Source organism: Schistocerca gregaria, chromosome 4 (assembly GCF_023897955.1).
Source record: "Schistocerca gregaria isolate iqSchGreg1 chromosome 4, iqSchGreg1.2, whole genome shotgun sequence".
Lineage (NCBI taxonomy): Eukaryota > Metazoa > Arthropoda > Insecta > Orthoptera > Acrididae > Schistocerca > Schistocerca gregaria.
Genome location: NC_064923.1, coordinates 330,492,762 through 330,513,082, shown reverse-complemented (window position 1 = coordinate 330,513,082; position 20,321 = coordinate 330,492,762). Strand labels below are relative to the sequence as shown.

Here is a 20,321-nt window from a genome sequence, read left to right as displayed (position 1 = left end):
ATGCAAGTTATAAAATCTTTCGAGCAAATGTCCTTTAGCCGTCAGGGGAACATCAATCAGCATGATTTCCTTCGTTGTAGTTTTGTTTTTTACAAAGATATGAAGAGCAGTACGAGTTTTTTAAATGACGCCCTTTATTTTTATTCGGTAGTTCATTTCCTCTCCTAAAGACCTATTCAGAAATGTATCACAGAGTACCATTCACTGAAACACAACGTTATTAATTACATAACACATCATTTGTTTTCTGACAACTCCAGCCAGTGGACGAGTTTCTGATCCCGGGCTCAGACTCAATGTTGTGTTATGTAATTAATAACGTTGTGTTTCTATGAATGGTACACTGTGATGCATTTTTGAATAGGTCTTTAGGAGAGGAATTGAATTACCGAATAAAAAATTCAGGGTGCCATTTCAAAAAGTCATACCTCTGTTATATATTTGTAAATAACAAAGCTAGAACGAAAGCAGTCATGCTGATTGATGTCCCCCTGACGGCTAAAGAACATGTATTTGAAACATTTTGTAATTTTCATCTGCACAAACAGTTACTTAGGGTGGTCAAGATAAATGGGACAACCTGAATAATGTTTTTTTCGGATGTAACCACGTGATGGTAACAAGCATTCCAATGCGTGCAGCTAGAAAATGCCGTAACCTATACGAACTTTTATGTTTCGTTGTATTTACGTTCTTCTCTTTCAATTTATTCCAGCATACAGTAGTGGAAATCAGTATAAAGGCGTGGATATTTGAAAGAAAATCAAAGTTTTCGGTTGCAATAATTGTACACAATGTATATGCTACAGTATCTAATCCACTATACCGACAAACGTAGTCAAATGGTATCGATATCAGTGGTACAAGACATTAACCTTTCAGCTGGTAAAGGTTGGAACTCGGCACAAAGAGAGTCAGTTCCGTGCAGTGTGTGTGCATACGTGCCTTTACTGCAGAGAGGAAACAAAAACCAATAATGACAGTGAATGTTGTGTACATAAACCACCACTGTGACAATGCCACGCGGAAAACAGTTATCATTTCATGAAAAAGCAGAAAATCGATACGTACAAGGGAATGAGACTCTTCAATTGTCAAATTACCAAGAAGGTGAATTGTTCAAGGACTGGACTGGGTGCATTATGATGACAGAACGGGAAATATGGGTAAAGTAGAAAATTACCAGAAGCAGAGACAGGGCTACTCTTTCGCAAAGCAAGGGCCACAATCAGTTATTACACCCAACTCGTTACTGATTTACAGTTTCCAGTAGCTGTCAGACGTGTGTGACAAATTTTGTAACATGACATACGTCTTGGATTCATGAAATAACAGCAGAAACCCACATTAACACCCAAACATAAAAAAGGTACATCGTAGTTTGATGAAAGACGTATGTCAAGGATTCCAGAATGGGATTAAGTAATCTTCGGTGATGAGAAAAAGTTAAATTTAGACGGGCAGGATGGATTTCAATATTACTGGCATGATCTAAGGACAGAGGAGCATGTAAGAATGACGAGAAACTTTGGTGGCGGAAGCGTTATGATATGGGCAGCCTTGTGCGCTGAAGGTAAATCACGCATTCCTTGGCTGAACGCTAGGATGAACTCTGTGTGCTAGAAACGGAACTGAATAGAATTTATGAAGATCTACGGGACGAAAGTCTAATGTTTCAACAACATAATCCGCATCTGTGTATGATTCTACTAGAACCAAAAAGTGGTTCGAACATAAAGATATCGATGTCTTGCCATGGCCTGCACGTAGCCCGATTATGAACCCCTTCGAAAATCTTCGTGGTATACTTGCAAGGGTCGTATGTGATCTGAAAAGAGTGGTACGGGAAGACTGGGCGACAGTTTCACTGCAACAACTACAAACACTAACAAAATCAATGCAGAAGAGGATTTCTGAGGTAATAACGAAGAACGAAGGTTGGACAAAGTACTAACAATGCAATAACACAACTGGACAGTGAGTGTCTTTATACTGATTTCCACAACCGTATAACATTTACTACCGTAAGTAGACCTCGAAACCGTTTGTCCCTTGTTGCGTCAGCCGGTTTTCTTACTGCATGCATTTCCAGTGGGCAACGTATTAACGGCGGCTACTTTCATCTCTATGCTTTGGTCTCTTGTGTGTGCACCTTTTTTGCATAACGTGCACTCAGTACAGCTCTTTAAATCACTTAAAGACACATAAGCAAATAAATCATCAATATGTCGCACTAAATTTTCATTCTCTTTCGCAATGAAGTTGCATGCAAATCGAACTGAGGGTGGACTCCAACCCATTTCCAAAGTACAAACTATTTGTACGATTCTACGGTTGTTTCAATAGTAACTCTATTTAACGAAGATAATGTGTTAAAAATCCTGAAGTCACAGAAATGTGCTCTCAATTACATGTTCATTTCACAAGGAAACGATTAGTTATGATTAACGGATGACAGAGATTAATCATCTTGAATGTTTCTTTATATGTTTATTTGCTTAATACTGTACGCAATAACCCACTGCAGCGCTTCTGCAACAGTTCTGACAATGTTCGCTTGTGTTTTGTCTGTTGGCAGGCTACGCTGCCTGTTGCGGCAGTTGCAGAGGGGGGAGATTTCCGCGGAAATCTTGCAGAAGAACCTCCATTATGCGGCACGCGTCCTCGAAGCGGTATTCATCGATGAAACCAAGTAAGTACTCTAATTACGTTGCTTCACGGCACCTCTCACTACCACTTAGGTGTATTAAGCACACATATGCGTCTCTATCTGTGTATCTGTATAGTTGTGTCTGAAACTGATGCAATTTTTCCCCCCTTATTCGACTTAACGCTTTTTATAGGTGCAACCTGATACAGTAAACCAACATACTGCAGTGACGCTTTTGTTAACTGTTATCGCAAATATACACAGATTAGTTACGTATGAATGGATTCCTCTGTGCATTCACACAGTTAGATGCAGCTTAGTCAGAACAGTTTCAGATGAAGCAAAAAAAGGCCATCTAGCGCAAATTCTAAAAGAAAAGGGGCATACTTCGCCTTTAGTAAGACAGACGGCAGGTGAAAAATAGCAGTATGATCCACCGTGCGAAAAGGAACTATTTAATGTGCATATCATTTGTAATGCTACCTCATATCCGCACCTGGGTGGATTTTATAAACGTTTAGAATTCAAAGTAAAATGTATGCGAAATAAGCCCGCATCACATTGACGACAGCAAGAGATAAAAATAATCACATAGAGAATCGTATGCTTCGAAATCAATTGATGCAGCTAAAAGCTCTCCTGTTTCGTCGAAGTGTCTGCAGATTAATTAATACATGTGAAATTATATGTTAGTTTCATCAGGCAGAGAAGCCGTTGTTGACGAGTGATAAGGTTTGGTGACAGAGGCCCTTGATAATGTTAAGTTTCAGTACAATAAATGGTTTGCGTGATAGTAATAGTGATGATCGGACTTCGTAAAGAACATTAGATACCAGGCTCAAATTATGAAAGTGAAATCGCACAAACGAAAGCGTGTTGATGGCACGCAACCGTTGCGTCACCAAACCAACCACTTCCAACTTATTTATCTGGCTGAGATATAGATATAAACTTCATTTACTATTAGCAGAAGGATTTAACGATATTATTAATAAATGAAAACATAGTTAAGCTTAATTACTCTTATTATTCACACCAAATTACCTATAATAAAAGACACAGGACCTTACAGTCTTAGCAGTAAGAAGAAGACTAGTCGTATTTGATTTTATTTGCAAAAACATTGGGTGAACTAAAATTGGAAACAGATAACATTTGACTTCATAGATAACTCTTGTTTTAAGCTTAATGATTCGATCACTGGCATAGCGAAACTTCGATTATTATGAATGAAGTTGTGATTAAAATACCGCTGTTTGTAAAAAATGAAATCGAGATTTTTTATTTTTTCATACTAAAAATTTCTGTTTCTTCTAACAAATTCATTAGGTTTCCCTTTGGAGCCGAGTGGTATGTTCTTAAGTTATAGTCGGGACTGGTCGTGGTTGTGATTCCATGTGTTCGGGTGTACTTTCTATATCTAGCGCAAAACCTTCTTCCGGTTTGACCTATGTATTGTGTCTCGAAATCTGTATTCGGTATATACCATAGCTTTTAAGTTTACGATCTTGTTAACTCTTACGTAGCACCTTAAGCGCCTGTTAGCTGTCCGGGAAGGGAATTTTAGACGATACTTTTTAAAACATTTAACAGTTTTATCTGAAGAAGTACCCTTGTATGTCATCTACATGTACTTTAATTTTTTTTTTACTTTAAACCATGATTTAATTTTGTTGTGAAGAATATCCAATTATTTCTTTCTTTTGTCTTCACTAAGCAGAAGTTTATGCGTTCTTTGAATCATGTAAATGAATACTTATACTACTATAGGTGTATTTTTTTTTATCGCACGATACGCGTAAATCAAAGATATACCTGAATTAAGCATATTTAGAAAGTCGATATACACAAACGCCACACTTAATAGCCAGTTTTGTCACCAACTATTCCATGAAAACATAATCTCCGCTAAGAATGTATTGAATAGATCAGTTGACAGACAGCATCCTTGTCTCACGATTCACTTGCTTTCGTAACTACTATCTGTGTCTTGGTTCTTAGCCTACTTCCTTGAAATACGCCTTTTTGTCCCTCAGTCAGTAAGATCTTGTCCCATTTGACTCTTTGCAAATTGTTCTTCCACCTCAACACGCACCCCCTCCCCCCCCCCCCCCCACTCTCCAATAATGACGTCTCCAAAATCACCAATAACTGTTTTTCTAGACTACACCATGTGATCAAAAGTGTCCGGGCAACCCCAAAAACATACGATTTTCGTATTAGCTGCATTTTGCTACCATCTACTGCCAGGTACACCATATCAGCGACCTCAGTAGTCATTAGAGCAGAATGGGGCGCTCCTCGAAATTCACGGACTTTGAACGCGCTCAGGTGACTGGGTGCCACTTGCGTCATACGTCTGTACGCGACAGTTCCACACTCCTAAACACCCCTAGGTAGACTGTTTCCGATGTTACAGTGAAGTGGACGCGTGAAGGGACACGTACAGCACAAAAGGATACAGGCCGACCTCGTCTGTTGACTGACAGAGACCGCTAACAATTGGAGAGGGTCGTAGCAGACATCTATCCAGACCATCACACAGGAATTCCAAACTGCATCAGGATCCACTGCAAGTGCTATGATAGAGAGGTGGGAGGTGCTCATAAGCCACACATCACGCCAGTAAATACCAAACGACGCCTCGCTTGGTGCAAGGAGCGTAAACATTGGACGACTGAACAGTGGAAAAACATTGCGTGGAGTGACGAATCACGGTGGACAATGTGCCGATCTCAGGAAGCGGGTATGGCGAATGCCCGGTGAACCTCATCTGTCAGCGTGTGTAATGTCAACAATAAAATTCGGAGACGATGGTGTTACATTGTGGTAGTGTTTTTCATGGACAGGGCTCGCACCCTTGTTGTTTTGCGTGGCACTATCACAGCACAGGCCTACATTGATGTTTTAAGCATCTTCTTGCTTCCCACTCTTGAAGAGCAATTCGGAAATGGCGATTGCATCTTTCAATACGATCGAGCACCTGTTCATAATTCACGGTCTGTGGAGGACTGGTCACACGACAATAACATCCCTGTTATGGACTGGCCTGTACAGTGTCCTGACCAGAATCCTACAGAACACCTTTGGGATGTTTTGGAACGCCGACCTCGTGCCATGACTCACCAATCGACATCGATACTTCTTCTCAGTGCAGCATTCCGTGAAGAATGGGCTTCCATTCCCCAAGAAACCATCCAGCACCTGATTGTACGTATGCCTGCGAGAGTGGAAGCTGTCATCAAGGCTAAGGGTGGGCCAACACCATATTGAATTCCAGCGTTACCGATGGAGGGCGCCACGAACTTGTAAGTCATTTTCAGCCAGGCACCCGTATACTAATGATCACATTGTGTATAATTTCATTTCTGATCAATTAATGACCGTCATTTGACAGATTGTTTACGGAACAGATACATCGCGAAGCACAACATTTTGGAATTGTTAAATCATCATTTGACTGCATTCTGTTGCTGCCTGTCGCCTCTGTTATTGATTTTTACTGAGTGCTAATAAGCAGTTTTTTATTCAGCTTCTTGCCAATGTTCATGACTAGGCGTTTTCTTACTAGTGAACCTCGTGTCTGGATCTGCCGAAACGCTCAGTGGCAGTAAATATATGACTGAAAAAAAGTGATCCTGAAGACAAATTCAGTGCGATATGAAGTATCTCCAAGGATGACTCATGTTCTCAAACTACATTAATTACGAAAATATTTCTAGTGGCAAAAATGCTTTCGACAAGTGACTGTATATGCTTAAAATACAAGTGATTAAGTTACAAAACAGTTAAAAATGCATCATATATGCTTTCTGTTCACATCACCTCAGAATTGACAGAAAGGGAATTATCGGTCATGGGTCGTCGTGTCGTGAGACTAGGGCCTCCCGCCGGGTAGACCGTTCGCCGCGTGCGAGTCTTTCGATTTGACGCCACTTCGGTGACTTGTGCGTTGTTGGTGATGGAATGATGATGATTAGGACAACACAACACTCAGTCCCTGAGCGAAGAAAATCTCCGACCCAGCCGGGAATCGAACCCGGGCCCTTAGGATTGACATTCTGTCGCGCTGACCGGGGGCAGACTGTCATGGGTGAAACCCAATGAGAAGAGAGTCAAAGCTTCAACAAATATAAATAAAGAAGTTATTGTTCATTTTTAAACATAAATTCATGATGTACCATCACTTATTAATCTTGTAAAATCAACCATATTTAATACCAGAAGTCCGAATAATTCGAGTATAAGTAAATAAAGACATAGAGTTTGAACTTTTAGAAACTTGCTTATCATTCCCCTCTCTAGAAAAGTTGGCAACACAAGTCATGGGTGATTTCTAGCTGAAAATATTGAAAAAGTGTGTAATTGAAATCACTCAAACCCAGAGACTTAGTGAAAACATCCATATAACTGCCGTAACCATCAGACTCGTGTCTGTCTCAACTTACACCTACATTAAATTGCTATTTTCATTATAATAAATAATCAGATTATAGGTTGGGTTAAATAAACGAATAGGCGATTCCAGACAATCAGAAAATGCTGGCTTGGGAGTATTTTATTGTATTAAGTTCCTTATGGAAGCTTTACATATTCATACACGTTTCTAAAAAATTCAAAACATTTTACGGACTTCCATTCGTGAGCTCACCCAGTTACGATATAAAGTCATGGGAACTGTCACGAATTAGTCCAGCGACCTCGAAAGCTGTGAATCCATCAATGTTTTTACTCAATTTCAACTATTTTACACTGTCATCACATTATATCTTATCCCCTGTGTTTCTCCAGGTAAATAGCGAACTGACTCCCACGTTTGGTTAAAATTGCTCCACCCCTTACACAATTAGAGTGTACACATAACCCCCCTTTCCCATCACAAACCCTCCACTCACCTCTACGTGGTAGTTATCATCAGGACTTTCACCAGCCAGCTTCCCACCTCAATGAGTCAGCCAAGGCGTCAAGGGATTAAACTCATCCCGACTGCCACGAATCAGCCTAGTAAATGCACAAACTAAGGATTCGACACTAGTTCGTTTTCGAGTATTTTTCCGTGTTATCCCTTTGAGCTATATAACCCCCTCCCCCCACCTTACTCCCACGTGCACTACGATTTCTTACCCCAGCATGCTATTTTTGCAGTTAATAACTCATATATGTACGGCGCCATGTTGGGTCGAAATTGTCGACGGATTGAATTTACTCGTATTGAACTTGATTTTGAATCATAACGCGATGATGCAGTGTTGTTTGGCGTCATGTAAGGTTCAAATGGCTCTGACCACTATGGGACTTAACATCTTAGTTCATCAGTCCCCTAGAACTTAGAACTACTTAAACCTAACTAACCTAAGGACATCACACACACCCATGCCCGAGGCAGGATTCGAACCTGCGACCGTAGCAGTCCCGCGGTTCCAGACTGTAGCGCCTAGAACCCCTCGGCCACCGGGCCGGGGCGGCGTCATGTATGCGCAGGTACAGAGAGAAAAGCACACACGTAATATTTACTTTGCTTCTATACTATTTTTCTGTAGTATACGGTAACAAATGGTCTGGGTTAGGTGGAAGGTTATTGGTTGTGAGTTGGCAAAGCCAACGAATGAAATGTTATGAGAATACATTTAATTCTTGTTATGGCGCGTATTTTACTTTTTTTGGATTTCGATGAGTGGTTTTTGTTTGTCATTTAAATGACTTCATCTAGCAAAGCAGACGAGTGAAATAGGCAGATCGAATATTTCCGAAATGTTTCTAGACATTCCATAGATACGCTTACATGTAACTACTATCTCACTTCATTCTCACGTATTGGGTTACTAAGGACCCCCATAGCAAAATCCTCCCTGTAATTAGTCATCTTTGTACCAAGCCTCGATGAAACTGTCCAACGCGTTCCGTATCTTAAACAGTAGCTTAAGATTGTCTTGTAAATGCTCAGCATGTTGGCGTATTTTTCGCTGATGGAATGTACTGTAATTATATAGCTGTAGATATTACTACTTTTATTTTATTACATTGAATTACTATTTAAGAATTTACTCAGAAATATCTGCCGTGACTTCGTTTGTACGTAGAGAAGAAATAAGAGGAACGGTTAAATTATCTGTGAAATGAAACCGAGTTTTTAAAAACCGAACATTTCTTCTACGTATCTCATGTTGATTGTCTATCAGTAGTCATTGTCGTTGTTGGCCCTTATATCGCCTCTCTCTCGCCATGTTTTTTACGTTTGGGATCGTGGATGAGAGCATTTATAAGCCGTAACGTCGCGTATATTTCGCACACTCATAGTAACAGTTACAATATACACTAACCATCATCAATGTTGCTACGTGGGCAAATAATTCCGAGTAAAGTATTAGGTTTGGGTGTAACACTTTACTTATGTTGTCAACACACACGGCTAGCTCAAAAATATGCGTGGTTTGTTTAAAACTGCAATAGTTAATGTCCGATAAATAAATATTGTTGCAGGGAGAGGCACCTACGTAGCTGCACTATTATTCTCAATGTAACGTAAATTGTTTGTTACACACTGACCTTCTATACTGGTAATTAGGATTTGACTAGTACTTACCCCAGTGAAAACAAGATTTTCCCGGTCAGTGTACTCATAAGCAAGCTTGAGCTTCGTAATATTATTTATTATCTTTGCTTTCGTCGTGTATATTTAATGAAAACTTTTCTGAAAAAGTATTTTCTGTTCTTGATATCAAAAATGTTTAAAGTATTTTTTCCTGTTACCCTGTGGGTGAAGCTCGAAAATCATGTGCTTCATTATATTTCGCGTAATGGCTGCGAATGCACCATTACAACAAAAGAATGGCAGATGGCCAATGACAAAACTTGAATTCTAGCGGTAATTAATTAGTTCCACTTAATTGTATTCACACGGAGGGGGAGGTATGAAATGACATTACAAGGTCAAATACTATCTATGTATATACTTAAAGCTGAAGAGTTTTTCTCTCGTTCAAAAATAATATTCCATAATTGACAGCACATTTCGATATATAAACAAGCATTGTTTTGTTTGTTATTGACACAGTTCGCTATTGGTAATCGTAACATTTTACTACGGTTTTTAGGTTTTCCAGGAGACTGTACACCCTGTAGATTTGATGATCCATTTTTGCAAAAGGATTTCAGATTCGGTTATCCATTTTTGGGAAAGGATTTCAGATTTGATGATCCATTTTTTCACAAGGATTTCAGGGTCCCAATTAAAATTATACAATTACTAAATGAAATGCCCAGGCTGTTAATTTTGAATCTTCCACGTTGTATTCAGTTCTTTCACATTATCGCTGTACTTCACAACCACACACAAACGACACGAGGTCACACTTACAACTCCCCCAGGCAAAAGCTTTAACGCAAGGAGCTTACTTAAAAGTTATTTTAGTGGCCTCGACATTAACAATTTAACTAAAATAAAAGATGTTCATTTACAACACACCTTTTCGATTTACCATTTTCAAACATTTCTAGATGCAATAATATTAGTTATGAATGTATTATAAGAAAATTTCCAAAGGAACGAAACACATATAGAAATGACAAAATATACGAAATATTCTTGAATTAACATTATCTGAGTGCAGGCACAATCCACCAAAGCATTTCATATTGATGCATGTGTACTTGCAAGTTACAAATAACAAAACTCAGATCCAATAAGTAGCACGAAAAAATTAATGTACCGTACCGTAAAAGGTGCTAAATGGGTGAATCGTAATGTTTACTAAAAATCTGCGTGAAACATCGCCCAGTTTCACTACATCATAGTGCGTGATAACACGCAAGTAACTAAACCAAACACTGAGAGGTGTCCCGCCCCCTCCATCACTCTCTGTCTCTCTCTCTCTCTCTCTCTCTCTCTCTCTCTCTCACACACACACACACACACACACACACACACATGCACACGCTTATATGTGGACATCGTACCGAACATCCATCCGTGCCCCTCCTCCCACTCTTCCCATCCCCCTCTCTCTCTCTCTCACACACACACACACACACACACACACACACACACACACACACACACACGCACGCACGCACACGCTGACGGTGGGCTCAGTGCGTCTCGTCTTCCGGCTAGGAATGTGAACTCTGGGGCAGTTTGTGTTCCGGGAAGCATAAACGTCACACAGACGGCGCAGTTTAACAACAGTGCGCAGTACAAGTGCCGCCTCGTAAACTGCGAGCTTTAAAAACGTCCGAGATTAATCCGAGCGGCTGAAGGGCTGCCACGAACAGCCGTGCCGTGGCAATTACGCGGCAGCCAACGCGAAATGGACCTGCGAGCGAATCTGTGTGCGGCAATACGCCTTGTCAGGAACACGTGTCACGCGCGGAGGCACAAACGGTTCTGCCTGAACAGACAGCCCCGGCGAATGTAGAGCCTCGCTGTCTCCGTCCTCTAATGAGGCATGGACTATTGAATTACGACCCCCACTTAAATCTCTCTTTCCGAGCTGTGTCCTTATACACAGTGCGTAATCGTAAGGATTCCTCCTGACTAAAAAAAGTGTACATCTATATTCACTGCAAATCATATCTCACACCACTTCCGACATCTTCATGACTGCTCTGCATATCACACTTAAGCGCCTGACAGAGGGTTCATCGAACCACCTTGAAAATGTTTCTCTGTTATTCCACTCCGGAACAGCGTGCGGAAAAAACCAACACGTGTATCTTTCCCTTATTTTATTATGATGATGGTTTCTACCTGTGTAGGTCGCCATTAACAAAATATTTACACATTCGGAGGAGAAAGATGGTGATTGAAATTTCGTGGGAACCTCCTGCCGCAACGAGAAAAGCTTTTGTTTTAATAAAGACCACCCCAAACCCTGTATTATGTTCACGACACTCTCTCCCCTACTTCTCGATAATACAAAACGTGCTGCCCGTCTTTGAACTTTCCCGATTTACTTCGTTAATTCTACCTGATAAGGATCCTATTTCTCTCAGCAGTACTCCAAAACACGGTAAACAATTGTAATGTAGGTACTCTCCTTAATAGATCTGCTGCATCTTCGAAGCGTTCCGCCAATAAAGGGCGTCTTCGGATCGCCTTCCCCAGAATATTTTCTATTTGTTCTTTCCAATCTAGGTTGTTCGTAATTGTAATTCCTGGGTATTTAATTGAATTTACGGCCTTTAGATTTGATTGATTTATCGTGTCCCCGAAGTTTACTTGATTCCTTGTAGCACTCATGAGGACGACCTCACACTTAATCATTATTTAGGGTAAATTGCCACTTCTTCTTCATCTCGGCTTCTAAAGGACTCTTAAGCTCTCGTGCCGATCGCACATGTTGCCTCTAAATGCTTCTATTTTGTGCTACTTCCTGTCAATTCTTTACACCAATTCTGTTGCATATTGTTTTAATTTCATTTACCCATGTACTACTTGGTCTCCCCTTCGGTCTCTTACCAAGTGAATTCTCCAAGAGTATTCTTGAAACAACTTGATCCTCTTTCATTCTCATCAAATGGCCTGCCCATTGAAGTCTTCCAGAATTTATTATCCTGATTGTTTATGCTTGCTGTGATAGCAAGTGGAGTTTGATCTTCTGTCCTAGCTTCGCGATTCGTTATTTCAGTATGGAACAAAGATTTCCCTATAATAAATTAAAAGCACCAGTTTGCTTATGTTCTACAATATTACTTTTATTGCTAACCGGTTTTCGACTTAAAAGGCCATCTTCAGACATTTACTGAGTCTTATCACCAAAGAAGTTAAATGTTAGCAGTAATATTGTACAACAAACGCAAACTGGTGCTTTTCGTTTATTATAATGTTGTTCTACCAAGAACCGCCGGAAGATTCTGTTAATATGTCCCCATAATCTTTGCTTTCAAATCCTTCTAACTAGCGTTCTTCCATTTAAACTCCATGTTTGTGCTCCCTATGTTAGATCTGCGCTGATGATTGTGTTACAAAGCATCGAGTTGTTTTTCTTATCAGCAGTTTGATAAACTGAAGACCCAAAGAAACAGGTACACCTGACCCTATAACGTGTAGGGCTCCCGCGAGCACACAGAAACGCCGCAACACGTCGGGGAATGGACTCGGCTAACGTCTGAAGTAGTGCTGGAGAGAACTGACACCATGAATTCTGCAGGGCTGCCCATAAATCGGTTAAGAGTACGAGGGGGTGGAGATCTCTTCTGAACAGCACATTGCAAGTCATCCCACATATGCTCAATGATGTTCATGTCTGGGGTGTTTGGTGGTAAGCGGAAGGGTTTGAACTCAGAAGAGTGTTCCTGGAGGTAATCTGTAGCAATTGACGTGAGGGTGTCGCAATGCCCTGCTGGAATTACCCAAGGCCGTCTGAATGCACAATGGACATGAATGTATGCAGGTGATCAGACAGGATGCTTACGTACGTGTCACTTGTCAGAGTCGTATCTAGACGTATTAAATGTCCCATATCACTCCAACTGCACACGCCCCACACCATTACAGAGCTTCCACCAGCTTAAACAGTCCCCTGCTGACATGCAGGGTCCATGGATTCAAGAGGTTGTCTCCATACCCGTGCACGTCCATCTACTCGGTAAAATTTGAAACGTGACTCGTCCGACCAGGCAACATGTTTCCAGTCATCAACAGTCCAGTGTCGGTTTTGACGGGCAGTCATCAAGGGTACAGGAGTGAGCCCTCGGCTCTGAAAGCCCATACTGATGATGTTTCGTTGAATGCTTCGCACGCTGACACTTGCTGATGGCCCAGCATTGATATCTGCAGCAGTTTGCGGAAGGGTTGCACTTCTGTCACTTTGAACGATTCTCTTCAGTCGCCGTTGGTCCCGTTCTTGCAGGATCTTTTTCCGGCCGCAGTAACGTCGGAAATTTGATGTTTTACCGTATTCCTGATATTCACGGCATACTTATTAAATGGTCGTACGGGAAAATCCCACTTCATCGTCACCTCGGAGATGCTGTGTCCCATCGCTCGTGCGCCGACTATAGCACGACGTTCAGACTCAAATCTTAATAACCTGCCATCGTAGCAGCAGTAACCGATCTAACAACTGCGTCAGACACTTGTTGTCTTATATAGGCGTTGCCGACCGCAGCGCTGTACTCTGCCTGTTTAGATATGTGTGTATTTGAATACGCATGCCTACACCAGTTTCTTTGGAGCTTCAGTGAATAAGGAAAAGGACAGATTGCTACTCAGCGTAAAGATGACACGATGAATTGCAGACAGGCAAAACGAAAAACTGTTACACTTTTATCTTTCGGCCAAAGCTTTCTTCGGAAGAGAAAAGATACAGAAGCACACACATCCATTCATTCACACTGATAAGCACACTTCAAGCCACATGGTCGTTATCTCAGGCATCCCGGGGCGGAAAGACGTCATAACGGTGAAGAGGAGGGGTTGTATGGAATCAACGAAGTAAGATAGGTCGAGTTGTAGATGTAACAGAAAGTCTGAAAGAAGCTATCGTGTTTGATGTGCCTTTCATCACACCGTGAATGACATTTTACTCGTTGATATATGAGGTGGACCGTCCCACTTTTCTATAAGGAATGATTTACTACTCGCAGCCATGCAACACTATGTAAAAACAGTAGTCATATAAAGATCCTAACTGACACAGACAAGATACGAGTCTCAAACCTTGTTACTGATAATTGGTTTCAAACCCAAAAGGACCTCCTACTGTCAGTGAATGTAGGTCCGTCTCAACCATTTTCCGAGCCAAGCGAACTGCATGTAGCGGGCGTTTGGAATCGGGTATCTCACATAAAGCCATTGCTCACAGCATAACATAAATCTTCATTTGGCCAAACAAGACAGAAACTGGACAGTCGCTTAGTTAAGGCTTGTAATGAGGTCCCCTAGATCGCAATTTTACCTGTTTTGAAATTATGCTTAGCGTCGAGTGGATTGAGGGCCCAACGAGACGTTTAACACCTAATGTGTGACGAGTGTACAACACTCCGGAGGTAATTCTGCGATGCTTTCGGGGGTGTTTTTCGGAAAATACTTAAGGTCCGGTCATTCAAGTCGCGGTGAACATGAAGCCCTGATGTTTATTTCATCATTCTCATTGACCAATTATTGCCTTTTCTTTCACATCTCCATGATAAGTATGTGGCAGTCATTGCCGTCTTCCAAGATGAGAACGACCTTGTTCGCAGGGCGGCACGCTTACATTCCTGGTTTGACAAACTCTCTGGCACCCTTCCGCACATCGACTAGCTTCTAAATCACCCAGTCTTAATACCATACAATATGTCTAGGACTATCTGGAACGGATGAAACATAGCAACCAGTTCCCCGCAAGATGTTAGTTCTTCGAGATCCAATCGTGAATGAGTGGCTTCAGATGTATATCATATGTCTGAAGATACATGTGGACTCTCTTCCTCGCCAAAATGAGGTCGTTATCAAGGCTGCCGACAGTTACACGACATTAACGCGATGTCTGCTGGAGAAGATTAATTTTTAGTCATCTGTGTTTATTTGCATCGTGAACATGCGGTGAACACCATCTTCTCTTTCTACTGAGGATGCTCTAGTTCCATTACAGCTTCACATCCACTATCAGGTGTCACGCCAGGATGTCAGCAGTCATACGTTTCGAACCACTGGAAGCCCGCTTGTAATAACAGTAGAAATGACGCTATCCTGATACTAATTAGCTAGATGGACTAGCTGCTTCCCTGCAGATGAGTCTTATATAGAATACACAGCCCACGTCTTCTGGTGGCAACAGGGATGAGCGAGGCCTCAGCGGGGTCTGCTGCTAACCACACTCCGTGGTGGCCCCAATTGGCTCGGCTGCACAGCGACGTAGTACGGTTTGGCGCAGGCCTCAATTCAATACTTGTCTCCCGGCCACCGTGCTTTGTGGGTAGACACTGCATGCTTCAGCGTAATTGTTTATGAGTAAATAGTAAAAAGCCGATTCCACCATCTTGATATTTTTAAGTACAATTAGTAAGCTAGATCAGCCATCTTGGATTTACGAAGCATGGAGGAAAGGCAGGTGGAGGGGGTGACCTTGAGAGTGAAGTAATGCGGACAGATCTCCATGACAGTGATGCAGACGAAACCTTATTCTCTGAGCTCGCGCTGTTTTTCATCCACTACCCCTTTTGCATAGGCTTAGCCTGATGTCTTGATAGTGGTAAGAGAGTTTAAGAATTGTGCCCTGTGCTGGATGTCTTGTATGTGCAGCTTGCATCAGATTGTATTCGTAGGTTGCTGGAGATTCTAATAGAGTTGTTGTAATGGTACTAACGTCAGGTTCACCGTACTTCGTAACTACCACTTTCAGCGTCCAGCGATCCTGATCACTGGAACTTGTTCCCTTCCATGTCATTCTACGCTGATAACTCGCACCGTCGTCAACTTTCCTACAAAAAAAATTATAATGTTTCGCTCAGTTTTGTTCTACTTAAGACTGCCTACTTTCCTGTCAAATGTATTTTACTTCGAATTAAACAACAAGTTTACTGTTACCAGTCACTGTTTACTGTACACGAAAATAGCCTTGATTGCCTGATTTGGCAGATTAACTTTAAATGAGAACATTTTAGATTAGGCTTTACCGTGACTGTTGCTGACATTGAATGAAACTAGTTCACTGTTACCAGTCACAGTAAAGCCGACCTAAAATATTTTACTTCTATTGAATCCCCCTTTCTTTCGTTACAATTGCAGTCCAGTTTCTTTGCCGTCATGGCTGAGCTCCTTTTATGCTTACACTCTTGAAAGCAAATCCGATAAGCAGTTTTGGAGCATCAGATTTTAGACTGATGTTTGGTAGGAAGTTCAGACACCAAAGGCCAAATTTTTGTGAATGAAAGCTCTTTAGATAGGATGCCAAGCGTGTACAAATGCCATTGTAGCATCCATGCCCCGAACAATGTGAAACTCAGTGCAAAAAAACTATACAGTAGAGTTCCTATGACAAGAATCCTGCTGCTCTGCACGCTTACTAAATAAATGTGAAATTTATCAATTTACGTGAAGTAGCCAATAAATAACATAAGCATCTAAATTCTGATTGTGTCCAGCGCTTGTTTGGAGATCTGAATGAAGATATTGAACTACCGTGTGGCTGTTCCAGTGTGAGAACACGGCCAGTTGGGGGCTAAATACAAACAGTGGCATGCTCTGGCAGGTGCATATGAGAACAAGACGCGTATTCCTAAATACACTGTGTGCAAACCTGTAATTGGTTCCAGGTTCCCGAGATGCTGTGTAAACAAAGTTCCAGGGGCAGAATATCAATAGAGCCCTCCTGCCACCACAGTTTGGACTATCGGACCATACCCTTACTGATGCATGCGGCAGCCCCCTCACAAACGCACTGTTGAGTTAACCTTAATGGCTACATCCCACCTATCTGCTGACGGTGATGCACTGTCCTAACCTCACTGTTCACAGATTAAAGTTCTGAACTTTGTTATCATCGTTTTATTACTCACTCTCGCACTGCACAACTAGATACTACAGGTCTGTTAACTCAGTCATGATATCTGAATAGCCCAAAAGTTTTATAACACGGACGGACTGAATGTTGTTGCAATAAACGCCTTTGGATTTTAAACTGCGCTTTAGCCAGTATAGTTTGACTGCTGTGATAGTTGTCAATTTTCTCATAGTTTTTTTGTAATACGGTTCATTCTCGAAAATCGAAATTCATAGTAAAATTATGCATCACACGCAAATTGCACTCCCTTTCTCGTCCGGCTACTGACGACTGCTTTCTAATTACGATTGACTAAACTATCACTGCGTCAGTGATACTCCCGTTAGTAGTAATGCTGTCGATTGTGCAAGTTAGGTCACCTTACAGAACGATCGCAGTTTTGTTGTTACGTTAACGTGTTTGGTTCAAATGGCTCTGAGCACTATGCGACTTAACTTCTGAGGTCATCAGTCGCCTAGAACTTAGAACTAATTAAACCTAACTAACCTAAGGACATCACACACATCCATGCCCGAGGCAGGATTCGAACCTGCGACCGTAGCGGTCACGCGGTTCCAGACTGAAGCGCCTAGAACCGCACGGCCACACCGGCCGGCTAACGTGTTTGGTCTTGACTACTGTATAGTTCCAGATATAGACTAGTTGAAACGGATGAAACCAGTCGAGCAAAAAAAAAAAGTTTTACAATGGCCCTATTTCTGGGATTTACTTAGATGATTCCAAACAAATTTACCCCGGGAGATTTAAATCTGGAACCAGGGCTAAGCAATCCGTCAGATCCATCTCATAAACGAGGTCGTGCTGAGAAGTACACTATTGGCCATTAAAATTGCTACACCACGAAGATGACGTGCTACAGATGCGAAATTAAACCGACAGGAAGAAGATGCTGTGATATGCAAATGGTTACCTTTTCAGAGCATTCACAACTTACTGACATGAGGAAAGTTTCCAACCGATTTCTCATACACAAACAGCAGTTGACCGGCGTTGCCTGGTGAAACGTTGTTGTGATGCCTCGTGTAAGGAGGAGAAATGCGCACCATCACGTTTCTCACTTTGATAAGGGTCGGATTGTAGCCTATCGCGATTGCGGTTTATCGTATCGCGACATTGCTGCTCGCGTTGCTCAAGATCCAATGACTGTTAGCAGAATATGGAATCGGTGAATTCAGGAGGGTAATAAGGAACGCCGTGTTCGATCCCAACGGCCTCGTATCACTACCAGTCGAGATGACGGGCATCTTATCCGCATGGCTGTAACGGATCGTGCAGCCACGTCTCGATCCCTGAGTCAACAGATGGGGACGTTTGCAAGACAACAACCATCTGCACGAACAGTTCGACGACGTTTACAGCAGCATGGACTATCAGCTCGGAGACCATGGCTGCGGTTACTCTTGACGCTGCATCATAGACAGGAGCGTTTGCGATGGTGTACTCAACGACGAACCTGGGTGCACGAATGGCAAAACGTCACTTTTTCGGATGAATCCAGGTTCTGTTACAGCATCACGATGGTCGTATCCGCGTTTGGCGTCATCGCGGTGAACGCACATTGGAAGTGTCTATTCGTCATCGCCATACTGGCGTATCACCGGGCGTGATGATATGGGGTGCCATTGTTACACGTCTCGGTCACCTCTTGTTCGCATTGACGGCACTTTGAACAGTGAACGTTACATTTCAGATGTGTTACGACCCGTGGCTCTACCCTTCATTCGATCCCTGTGAAACCCTACGTTTCAGCAGGATAATGCACGACCGCATGTTGCAGGTCCTGTACGGGCCTTTCTGAATACAGAAAATGTTCGACTGATGCCCTGGCCAGCACATTCCCCAGATCTCTCCCCAATTTAAAATATCTGGTCAATGGTGGCCGAGCAACTAGCTCGTCACAATACGCCAATCACTACTCTTGGTGAACTGTGGTATCGTGTTGAAGCTGTATGGGCAGCTGTACCTGCACACGCCATCCAAGCTCTGTTTGACTCAATGCCCAGGCGTATGAAAGCCGTTATTACGGCCAGAGGTGTTTGTTCTGGGTACTGGTTTCTCAGGATCTATGCACCCAAACTGGGTGAAAATGTAATCAGATGTCAGTTCTAGTATAATATATTTGTCCAAAGAATACCCGTTTATCATCTGCATTTCTTCTTGGTGTAGCAATTTTAAGTGCCAGTAGTGTATTTCCTCCTAACTGTTTGTTCTGTCTCCGATGTCGGTTGAGGTATTACATGTCATGCATATTACGCAGTCGACTTTCTCGCTTCACTGACACAAGTTACAACCCTCTGTCGCTAGAGAGCTCCGAATTGTTGCGTGTAACGTGGCGATATGTAACGTAAGTGTGTCGGTGCGTGAGAAACAGCGTGTGTAATCCAGTTTCTAACCGCAGAAAAACACATGGATAACCCTCTCCTTCAGCATGACAATGCCAGACCACACCGGAGCGCTGCGACATCTCCAGCAGCCCAGCGCCTTGGTTTCACTTTCATCGATCATCCTCCATACAGTCTCAACTTGGCCCCATTCGATCTTCAGCTGCTTCAAAAACTTAAAGAACACATTCGAGGACATCTATGATAACGATGGAGCGGTGCAAGGAAAGGTGAGGTTGTGGCTCTGTCAACAGAGCCAAACAGTGACGGTATCAACGAAACGGTTTTTCGTTGGAAGAAATGTGTTCGTCGCAAGGACGACTGTGTTGAGAAAGAAATATGTAAATATTAAGAATTAAGATGTCGCGTATTAACAAAGTTTGTTTTATTTAAAGAGCTGTAATAGTATCCACGTAAAAAATTCAAAGGCATTATGTTTCAACAAGCCCTCATATCTTCTGTGTTTCTTGACTGTTCACTTGCTTTCACATTCGCAACCTGTTTGGGAAGATAGTCAGGCTTCCGCTCATGGCTATCAGAGCTCTCGGCTCGTTGTTAGCCTATGAGACAAGAGGAAATGCTTGTGCCTCCCCTTCCATTCCGAGTATTTTTGTAATTTCTTGATCAGACTAACGTACCACGGAAAAGGAATGGTTTTGGGCGGTAGATAGGGAACAACCACCACTGGTGCCATCGAGTCACCTATAGACATTACCCGTGTCAGTCATAAGACTGGCTCCTCCAGCGCATTCCAGCCCAAAATTTCACGTATCGGCTCCCTGTCTAACATGAAAGAAAGACGGG

At 42.1% G+C, this 20,321-nt stretch overlaps 1 protein-coding gene across 4 annotated transcripts in view; it reads left to right on the top strand.

Annotated features, from left to right (window-relative positions):
- LOC126268013 (dual specificity calcium/calmodulin-dependent 3',5'-cyclic nucleotide phosphodiesterase 1-like) overlaps nucleotides 1-20,321 on the top strand; it is a 1,575,562-nt gene that overhangs the window by 1,300,547 nt on the left and 254,694 nt on the right. For all 4 annotated transcript variants that reach the window (XM_049973424.1, XM_049973426.1, XM_049973425.1 and 1 more), the window contains one exon: nucleotides 2,579-2,692. In XM_049973424.1, coding sequence (XP_049829381.1) covers nucleotides 2,579-2,692 — 114 coding nt within the window. The remainder of the gene's footprint in view (nucleotides 1-2,578; nucleotides 2,693-20,321) is intronic.